General features: G+C 31.1%; 1 protein-coding gene across 1 annotated transcript; it reads right to left on the reverse strand.

Moving 5' to 3' along the window:
* Positions 1–10,751: 10,751 nt before the first annotated feature.
* On the reverse strand, positions 10,752–11,609 carry LOC114174391. Its single transcript, XM_028059231.1, has one exon. It carries the CDS (start codon positions 11,607–11,609, stop codon positions 10,752–10,754), a length of 858 nt encoding a protein of 285 aa, XP_027915032.1.
* Between the last annotated feature and the right edge of the window lie 297 nt (positions 11,610–11,906).

Genomic DNA, 11,906 nt, shown 5'->3' on the forward strand with positions numbered 1-11,906 from the left:
ATGGCCCATACCGAATACGTGAAGACGCTGGAGGAGGAGCATACCGGCTGGAGCAGTTATCTGGGGAAGAAATACCCAATACATGGAATGTGTCCCATCTCAAGTTCTACTTTAGTAAAAAACATGTATTGTATCACATTAAACACTTGTAACCCTGGGTGTACTCTTTATCCTCACCTGGTCTTTTTTCCCTAAGGAGGGTTTTGGCCAGAGAGGTTTTAACGAGGCACCCCAGATTCAATGAATAATACGAAGGGTTCCCAACTTTACGACCATTCTTTACGTCACTTCTCATATTCGTTTAAGTTCCCCACCCTTACCACAAGTAAGCGGCCTGGGTCGAACACCCTTAACTTGTTGATTAATTCGTTTAAGTTCCCCACCCTTACCACAAGTAAGCGACCTGAGTCGAACACCCTTAACTTGTTGTTAATTCGTTTAAGTTCCCCACCCTTACCACAAGTAAGCGGCCTGGGTCGAACACCCTTAACTTGTTGTTAATTCGTTTAAGTTCCCCACCCTTACCATAAGTAAGCGGCCTGGGTCGAACACCCTTAACTTGTTAATTCGTTTAAGTTCCCCACCCTTACCACAAGTAAGCGGCCTGGGTAGAACACCCTTAACTTGTTGTTAATTCGTTTAAGTTCCCCACCCTTACCACAAGTAAGCGGCTTGGGTTGAAGACCCTTAACTTGTTGATTAATTCGTTTAAGTTTCTCGCCCTTACAACAAGTAAATGGTCAGTGTCGAACACCCTCAACAAACAATCGAGTTCGCCAAACATAACATCATGACTATTGACATCCGACAAACAAGATAACATACGCAAAGCACTAATCACATTAAAAGAAAAGCAAAGTAATGTACGGAGTATCACATACATAATGTACCAATTATTACAGAAATAGGATCAATAACCATTTCAAATCATAAAAAATAAAATTCCTATTTTTCCATGTCATTGCCACCTTCCACGGTAATCTCTGCTTCTTTCTCCTCCTCGACTGCTTCCTTCTCCACCTCCTCCTCTGGGCTACTCTCAGCCTCGTTAACGAGCTGCCCATCAACCACATCTTTGTTCACATCAAACTTAGAATCAGCTGCATCAACATCCTTATAAAAGAAGGTCGTCTGTCGCAATCCCTTCTGAAACCCATTGATGTGCTCTTGGATGATACAACCCTTCAAATCATCAAGCTCCACTTCAGCAAACTCATATTTTTCCTTCAAATCGTCATAGTTCGCCTCTAGGTCCGTTATCCTCTTATTAAGCTTACCCTCTGAATCCAAACATCGAACCTTCCAGGTTCCCAACCTTTTCTTTTCCTCCTCCAAACTTTCCTTCTCTTTCTTCCAGGTCGCCCTCTCCTCCGCAAACTTATCAATTTTCCCCTGCAACTCCTCCACCTTTTCCCGGTTTCCCTCATTTACTTCCCGATGATACAAAGATCCAACCCGGCGACTTAAAATCAACGCCTTACTTCCAAATTCCACCATAGTCCTCACAAGATTATCCAACTCCATATTGTCAATAGAGTTGATGATTGTCTCCAGAAGATTGATATCGATATCTTTCCTATCAGACGTTTCCGGCAGCTCAATCAAAACGGACTCTGGCCCTTTCGCCCCACTCGATGACCCCGGCCCAAGCAATGCCGCCCTAACCTTCTTCAGATCTTTACCCTTACCGGGTCGAGCCAGTAATTCAGCCTTCCTTTTAGTGCCGCCATGCACATGCATCTCAACCAGTGACTCCTGTAAGTTTGGAACATTGGTGTTCCTAGCTGTTTTGGCCTTCGCGGCCATCTCCTTCCTCAATGTTTGGAAAAGTGTCAAGTTCTTCTTCCCGGATTGAGCCATGTGCCCTACAAAAATGCACCAAGACCCGGTTAAGTCAACTTAGAAACATTAATACAGTTTAAGTCATAAACAGATACCTTTAATATCAATAATCGGGTGAACCGAATTATAAACCCTAACTAGACCCTTAGTGGGCAACTTATCAGAAAACTTCATCAAGACCTCCACCACCTCCTTATCCACCGCCGATAACTCGTCAGTGCCCATGTCCTTGTACCAAGAAGGGCTTCTCATCCAACTAAACGGGAATTTTGTATTCCTATCTGCATTAAGGAAATAGGACATGCCCTCCTCCTTCACCACCACTTTAAAGTACCTGTCCTTGAAATGCTTGAAGGACTATGAGAACGCGTCCAATCTGCTAATGCTAGGGCGACTCACCAAAGATAACCAAGTAGTCGGCTGGCGGGGCCTAGTGTCATAAAAGTACAAAAATGCACAAGGAGAAGGTTGTAGATATAGTGATTGACACAAAACACGAAAAGCTTGCATGTAGGCCCAACTATTCGGATGCAGCTGTGTAGGTGCAACGTTGAGCTCATGAAGTACCCCCATGGTAAAGTCGTCCAGCGGTAACCTCACATGCAGCTGGGAGAAATGACACATATACATATAAAAAAAACTCCTCAGCCGCCCCCTCTTGCCCGTGGCATACGCGGTCAATGGCGCTCACCCGCTCCAAGGAAACGATACCCCTGTTTACACCTTTCGCGATAACAAGGGTACAATTTAACCAAGAATTCAGCAGACGAGACCACCGAAACAAAGACGATTGATTACGAACATCAGCAGCCACCCACCCATAACCGTCCTTGACCGACCAGTTACTCTCCGCTATTTCTTCTAGAGGGTCTTCTCGCACCTCAGTCACCGTCTCCATCGGAATTTTGTCCACCATAGCCGCAAGGCTAGTACTCTCCTCCTCAACATGTCTACCTATACTCCTTCCGGACTCCATACTTTCACTATTGGAAGAAGACAACGACACACTATCACTACTACTAGACATACCTTTTTTCTGAAAAGTTGACGGCAAGAACTAGGAACTAGTCAGACAGGTATAACGCACGCAAGATCTCTGATTGTGAAATTCTCGCAAATGAACCAACAAACATAAACCCATCGTGAAATCCACATTTATAAGTGTGAATCCCAAAAGATAAAACTTCTTCCCGCCAAAATCACAGCCCATACCAATCGACACAATCATCCCAAAGGCCATGAGTATCAGAAACGACGGCGCAAAAGCCCCCCTTTGATTAGACCTTTGACACCCCTTCACTTGCTACCTACCTTTTCCCATCTTTAGCCTTAACACTATTTATCACACTTAAAGGCTGGGGGAACTGGTGTATCACACCTAGCCGGCCTCGTGGCATATCCGCACATATCATCCTTAATCGACATAACTATATCGGCAAACGTTGGGGGACTGGTGTACCACACCTAGCCAATTCGACCAAGTAATAATAATAAACGTCCACCATATCTACACGCGAAGTTACTCAGGTAACCGGCCTAGGCTGACCTAATCCTAACCGGCCTAAACCGGTAACCTAAGACACTAAATACCAACCTAAGACCACGTATTAGCGATAGCGGCACGAGCCGCCAAAGAGGTAATCGACCTATGCCGACCACCCTGGTATACTTAATGAAATCAAAGCACTCCTAAAATTCAGTAAGCCCATAATAATCAGACTAAGGGCCTGGGCCAAGGCCCAGGCCCACCTATAGCCCAAGCCAAGGCCCGACCCACGAATTAAAGGTACGCATTCATTACTCCATTAATCACCTGATTTGACTTTTTGAGAGCTTTGGCTGACTTAAGCTTCAGAGTCCCTCTTGTAGGTAACCCTTCCCGGGTCCAAGCCGATATATGCCAAGGGGGAAGAAGTCAACCGAGGAGATAGCGGATATGGGTAAGGTGATACTTGTGCCTAACTGATTTTATTTGTTCTCTGCAGGAACAAAAAACAATATATGTAAACAGGATGTACAATATAGTTGTACTGATATATGTAAACATGACATATTATAGTTGAAATGAATTAATTTGATTACCTTGTTATCTATTGGCCTAACCAATGAGAGTGAATATTCATCTTTCCAAGTGTTCCATTGATTTAAAAATTCTTTATTCTACGAAGAAAATGTCAACTATTGCAAGATTGGGAACTAAACTTTTAAAACTACACTTATTGGATATCACCTCTTGTGTTATAAAATTGTGGAAATGACTTACACGTATTTCTTCATTGAGGTGTAAGTTGTCCTTAGTTATTATCGTACCTGCAATGTATTAAATAAATATGATGACTTTTACTATCATAGTTATAAATAGAAGTATAATTAAGTAGAATATGAAGATATAGTCATTTTAATTACACAAATGAAGTAAAAGACGAACAATACCTAGTTTTGAGATAACAAAATCTATTACATCTATTACATATTAAGAAAAGAAGATACTACCAAAATTACTACATTACCTATTTTCTTTTATTGACATGTGTCATAAAAATTAGTTTTTTCGTCATTTTAAAACTCTGGTACAAAAGGACTCGGGTTCAAATCCTACAAAAGTCAATTTGTTTTTATTTTTTCATTTAATTTCAACTATAATATTAATTATAAATAATAATATTATTTGTATTATTTTTATAAGTATTAGTATTTCTAATTATTAATAATAATATTATTATAAATATTATTTATAGTGATAATAGTAAAATTATAACAAATATTAGTATTAATATAATAATAATAATAATAATTGTTATTATTATTATATGTTACTATTAGTATTATTAACATTGTTAGTAGTAAAGTTATTACTCTTATTTGTGATATATATATATATATATATATATATATATATATATATATATATATATATATATTATATATTATTATACTATTATATATTTTTGTTAGTAATTACGTCTCAATCTTGATTAGATTATGATAAATTATTTTTTTTGTCTTAAACTTAAAGAAATAGGTATATTGATAAATATATGATTAGTTTAAAATTTCATTCCATCATTTCTATTATTATATTACTATTATTAAGAACTATAATTATTATAATAGTTATTATTATTGTTATTGTTTTTATTATTATTGTTAGATACACACTTTACTTTTAATTACTATGTAGGAATCATGTTTCAATTACTTGTCATTTTTATTTGTTTTGTTGTTCATTTATCTTTCCATTTGAACAATTATTTCAATTTAAAAAAAAAAATATTTACTTAAATTAGTAAAATAATAAAACTAAAAAATAATTTTTTTATTATAAATAATTATTTAAATTTAAAATATTAGAGTATAAAATTGATAAAATAAAAAGGACACCATAGATGTTTATCTCTTTATATATGTAGTTGTATTAATATTAATATTATTATTATTATTATTAGTATTAGTAGTATTAGTATTATTTTTTTATCACCACGCGATATTATTATAGTGCTATTATTATTATTATTAATATAGTTAGACACATCTTTTACTTTTATTTACTACGGGATCATATTTCAATTACTTTTTTGTATTTGTTTTGTTATTCATTTTATCTCTATATCTTGATATTTATTGAATTGAAAAAAAAAATAGTTACTAAAATTAGAAGAATGATAAAACTGACAAATAATTTTTTATTATGAATAATTATTTAAATTTAATAAATAATAATTAAGAGAATAAAATTGTAAAAATAAAAAAGGACATAAAAATGTGTATCTCTTTATATATTTGGTTAATGTATTATTAATATTATTATTATTATTATTACTATTATTATTACTACGCGATATTATTATAATGGTATTATTATTATTATTGTCACTACGGGATATTATTATAATGTAGTATTATTATTATAGTTAGACACACATCTTAATTTTATTTACTACGAGATCATATTTCAATTAGTTATCCTTCTTAATTGTTTTGTTGCTGATGTATATATTTTTATATATAATTATAGATTATTAGTATGTCAACATTAGCCTTTGGTATTTGCATTAACATTAATATTTATAACATAAACATTATTATTATTATCATTTGTTTGTTATTATTAGTATCATTATTATTATTATTTTTATTTTTATTATTATTACTATTCATAGTGATGTTATTAGTATAAGTGTTTTTTTAATTATAAAAAACGTTATTATACTAAATACTTTTGCTAAATAGATTTTTAATCTTTTAAAAATTTTATAATTTATAATTTGTATTAATAATATTATTAGTATTTTTAATGTTTAAATAAATATAATAACAATTATATTATTATTCTAAATACATTTGAAATAAATGAAAAAACGTGCGTACATGCACGGGTCATATACTATTATAATTATTTTGTAAAATCAATTAACTTGTGATATTAATTTTATTTATTATATTTAAAACTGAATTTAAAACTTAATTTCATTAATAATAACATTTACAACATATAACCTAATTTTCATGATATTTATTATTTTATTTTTATATTATTGTTATTATTATCATTTATAATTCTAATTATTGATATTATTATTATTATTATTATCAGCTCTAATTATAATTATTATTATTAACTTTAATTGTTGTTATCAACTATAATTATAATTATTATGATGAGTATTACTACCTAGGGATGTCAAAAATATCCGTACCCGTGGGTATCCGCGGATAAAACCTACAATGGGTAAGAAATGGATATTAAAAATGGATACCCACTATCCGTGGGTACGGGTATTTTTGATACCCGCATGTTAACGGGGCGGGTACGAGTATCATAGTATCCGTATCCGTGGATACTCGTACCCGCTAAACTTTAATTCACAAAAATACACTTATATATATATATATATATATATATATATATATATATTAGTAAAAAAAATTTGTCCTAATTTTTTATAAGCTGCACATCTTGTCTTCTGTCTTCATTCTTCCAACTTCAAGTATTGGTACGTTGTCTTCTTTCAAGTACATCCCTTGACATTTTTCTCTTTCCCTTCTTTGAAATTGGGCATATACATCAAACCACCATATATAGATAGTGACGTTTATGATATGCTTGTTGTCAAATGATGGAATCAAAATAAGAATACTTGACACGTGACAGTTGAGGTTTATTATTTGATTATTTCAGGAATCAATCGGAGAAAGTGAACTTGTTGATCAAAACACTAATTAAAGAATTTTCATGAACGTCATTTTATATTTATTTTTATAATTATTTGGACTTGTATGGACTTGAGTTAGTTTGAAATTTATTTAAAATTTATGACAGTGATGTATTTTATTTTATTTTATTTGAATTTATGATTAAATATTTATTTTTTTAAATAATTTTGTAAATATCCGCGGGTACCCATGGATATCCGCGGGTATGAAAAGAATAGACGGGTACCCGCATAACGGATACCCGACGGATATGGGTACGGGTACGGGATGAATATTTATCCAGCAGGTAGGGTACGGGGGAGCTACTACCCGTACCCTACCCGCCCCGTTGACATCCCTATTACTACCGACTATAAGTATTATTATTATCATTATTAACTACAATTATTTCTATTATTATATTACTACTATTATTATAATAATAATTATTACTACTATTATTATTAATTAGAACTATAATTATTATAATAGTTATTATTATTATTATTATTATTATTGTTGTTGTTGTTGTTTTTATTATTATGGTTACATACACATTTTACTTTTACATACTATCTATGAATCATGTTTCAATTACTTGATCATTTTATTTGTTTTGTTGTTTATTTATCTTTATATTTGAATAATTATTTCAATGGTTAAATATGTTTTTGGTCTCTTAACTTTCAGTGAATTTTGGAATTAATCCATTTTGAAACTTTGGACCAATTAACTTTGAACTAATTTAGTCCTTCATCTTTCAAAATACGTGAATTTAGTCATTTTAATCAAATTTTGTTAAGTTTATTTGACATTTCAAGTACGTTTCATAATAGTATTTGACTTAACATTAAAGGGGAAAATGTGTCAAACAGTATAAACAACTTAAATACAATCTTAAAATGTGTTCGAAACATCAAATAAACCTAAAATTTTTTTATTAAAAAGACTAAACTCACGTATTTCGAAAGATGAATGACTAAATTGATCCAAAGTTTCGAAATGGACTAATTCCAAAATTCACTGAAAGTTAAGGGACCAAAATCATATTTAACCCTTATTTTAATTCAAGAAAATAGTTACTAAAATTAGTAAAATAATAAAACTGAAAAATATTTTTTTTTATTTTAAATAATTATTTAAGTTTAAAATATAACAATTAAGATGGTAAAATTAAAAAAACAAAAAAGGACACCAAAGATATTTATCTCTTTATATATGTAGTTGTATTATTATTATTATTATTATTATTATTATTATTATTATTATTATCATTATTATTATTATTAGTATCACTACGCGATATTATTTAAGTGTTATTATTATCTATTATTATTATTATTATTGTTATTATTATTATTATTATAAAAGTTAAACACACATTTTACATTTATTTACTACGGGATTATATCTCAATTACTTACACTTTTTATTTGTTTTGTTGTTCATTTTATTTTTATATTTGTGTAATTATTTGAATTAAAAAAATAGTTACTAAAATTATTAAAATGATAAAATGGAAAAATAATTTTTATTATTTATTTTAATTTAACAAATAATAATTAAGAGGATAAAATTATATAAACAAAAGAGGACACAAAAAATGTATATCTCTTCATATATGTAATTATTGTATTATTATTATTTTTATTACTACGAGATATTATTATAATGGTATTATTATTATTATAATTAGACACACATCTTAAATTAGTTTAGTACGGAATCTTATTTCAATTACTTGTCATTTTTATTTATTTTGTTGTAAATGTATATCTTTATATATAATTATTGACTATTATAGTTGACATTAACTTAATATTATTTTTTTATTATTATTACTATTTATAATGGGGTTATTATTATAAGTGTGCTTTTTTTAATTATAGAAAACTGTTGTTATACTAAATACTTTTTCTAAATAGAGTTTTAATCTTTTAAAATTTTTATAATTTATAATTTATATTAATATTATTATTAGTATTTTTAATGGTTAAAAAATATAATAACAATTATATTATTATTCTAAAAAAATTTAAAATAAAAAAAAAACAAAAAAAATATTTGCACGGATCATAGGCTATTATAATCATTTCGTAAAATCAATTAATTGTATTATATTGTGATATCAATTCTATTTATTATATTTAAAACTGAAATTATTATTGCATCACTTAGATTTACTATTTTATTACTTTAATAACAACATTTACAATAATATAACTTAATTTTCATAATATTTCATTACATAATACTTTCACCATTTTATTATTTTAGTACACAAAATAAAATAAATACGCCCCGTGCGTACGCACGAGTCAGTATACTAGTTTTCTTATAAACAACATTCTTGGTAAAAATGTCTTCTTGTCCTTCAAGTTATCCTTCGTTAATAAGGATTTTTGTGGAAGTTTTAGAAACACCTCTTGATAAAGCAACATATAACTAACCATGGCTAAAAACATGTCATGGAAGGTAAATCCCAACGGTAGGTATAGTTTGTCCTTGTGATTTATTTATAGTAATTGCAAAACTCAATCTCACAGGGAATTGTTTCCTAATAAGCACAAAAGGAAGACCTACACTCTCTGTTGTTTTATGTTTAATTCCTACATGGTGACCTGTCAATATTTCAACATCCAACATGTTCATGTAGAACCCACGACATAGTAATCTTGTCCCATTACATAACCCAGATTTAGGGTCTATGTTTCGTAACAATATTAATGGTGATCCTTTTTTTAACCTTTAAGTTATGTGGTGGCAAACCTCTTGGAGAAATAGTGTGCAAGTACTTATATTGGTATAAATGATATGTGTCTCCTTCAACCTCATCAAATGACAAAAAAATGCGTTCTTCTTCTGGAAATAGATTGATAATTATGTCATTAAGTTTTCTACATCTTCATTTTTTGGAGTTAGTATGGCTCGTTCAACCATATAAGATGCATCCCATGTATGAAATTGTAACCGAGGAAAAGTTTGGTGTATGAGGTGTTGTATTGAGGTTTCTCCTTCCCATGATATTGCTAGTTATTGGGGTATTTTTACCATGTCATCAACTTGTGTTGGTTCAATACCATTTACAATGCGCATGAGATATTCAGCAAAACTGTGATCTTGTAATGATCGCATGTTTTGTTGTAAATGTAATATCTTTGTGTTACTTCATAAATGAGAATTAATAATACAGGCAGAAATCATTTGTGTTTTTGTACCTTTTTGAACTACTAGCAGTACCTAACAAAAATCACCTCCTAATATGATCACTTTGCCCCTAAATGGAGCATCAGAATCTAGAATGTCCTTTAATGACCAATCTAGTGCCTCCAAAACATATATGTTAATCATGGGTGTTTCATCCCAAATAATTGCCTTTGTTGTTTTTATTAGTTTTGCAAGATCTAATTGTTTACTTATAGAACAAAACGAATCGGCCTCGACATTGATAGGTATTTTAAATCGAGAATGTGTAGTTCTACCACCGATAATAATGTTGCTGCTATACCAAAGAAGGTTGTAGCTAAAATAATTTGATCGTTGCTCCTACAATGTGCAATTAAAGTACGGTAAATGAATGTTTTATCGGTTCCTCCTGGTCCATCCACAAAAAAGACCTGACTTTGATTACGGTTGATTACATCTAAAATGGTATTCAAGGCAATGAGTTGGTCATGATTCAATTTGTGTACATTGTGAACATCTTCATTAGGTATCTATATTGATAATTCTTCTTGTATAATTCTTGGTACTGAAGTAGTTTCCAATGCATCATAAGATAAAAGTGGCAAATCAAAATCCTTGATTGTTTTACCATGCTGAATTAAAAGGTCATTTAAATCCCTCAATAACATAGGAAGCAAGTTCTCATTGACAGAAGTGTTGGTTGAAGTATAATCTTCTAGCATAAAGGTGTGGAACTGATTCCAAAGGCTTCTAACATTAGTTGGTTTAGGGTTTAGTAATAAGGTCACAAATAGTCTTCGTAAAGCATATGGCATTTTTAAAGTTGATGCTTCAACTAAGCATTCATGAATACTATTGTCACTTTCTAAAAATCCCAATTTCTCAGCCGTCTTTTTAAATGTGTGATAATATGTTTCATTTGGTGATAATAGATATTCCCAACTAGTTGGTCCTCTTATGTGAGAAAGCAAAACCCGCAAGAAGAATTTATCTCTTTCAGAAGGGGATACAATATAAATTTGATCGGTAACTTTCTTGTTTGACCTTCTTGGGTACCATTCCTTAGGTCTATTATTCCAACAATAATGCTTTGGAATTTCTCGATACAAAAATGTTCTAGATTGGGGATCTCTTTGATTGAGGGCAAAAAATTGTGTGAGCATGGTTTTGGAGTTGTTATCATCATTCAACACGTCATTGATGTTTTGGTGCTCATAAAATCGCACTTGCTGTCGATTTGGTAAATAAATTTGTAATCTTTCAACAGCTGGATTCATTCGATAGATTGTAAATCTGAAGATTTTCCATAAAGCCTCGAGAGCACAAATCCATCTAGCATCGAGATATTGCTGGACTTCATCTATAATAGGTCCTTTATGAATCTCCATTGCTACTCGATCTGGTCCTTTGTAAACATACTTATACAAATATTTAATACTTTTGATGTTGCTGCAAACCTCAACATTTATATGACAGTCGTATTTTAAGAGTAACCAAGGGTTGTAAGGAACTACCCATCTATTGTCAACAGTCACATTTCTATTTATGGAAATTGGTTCATCAAAACATCTTCTATATTGAGGATATGAATCATTACCTTGTCGTGTTTCTTCCAAGAAATCTTTGGGAAATCTCTTTTGGCATTGATTGCGCTTCATACATGGTGATCTAGGATTGAGAGTTCC

This window comes from Vigna unguiculata, chromosome 2 (genome assembly GCF_004118075.2).
Source record: "Vigna unguiculata cultivar IT97K-499-35 chromosome 2, ASM411807v1, whole genome shotgun sequence".
In the NCBI taxonomy this organism is placed as follows: domain Eukaryota; kingdom Viridiplantae; phylum Streptophyta; class Magnoliopsida; order Fabales; family Fabaceae; genus Vigna; species Vigna unguiculata.

Bases quoted from the DNA above. Each gene is read 5' to 3' on its own strand.
- LOC114174391 (XM_028059231.1), bottom strand. From the start codon at position 11,609: ATGGAGATTCATAAAGGACCTATTATAGATGAAGTCCAGCAATATCTC.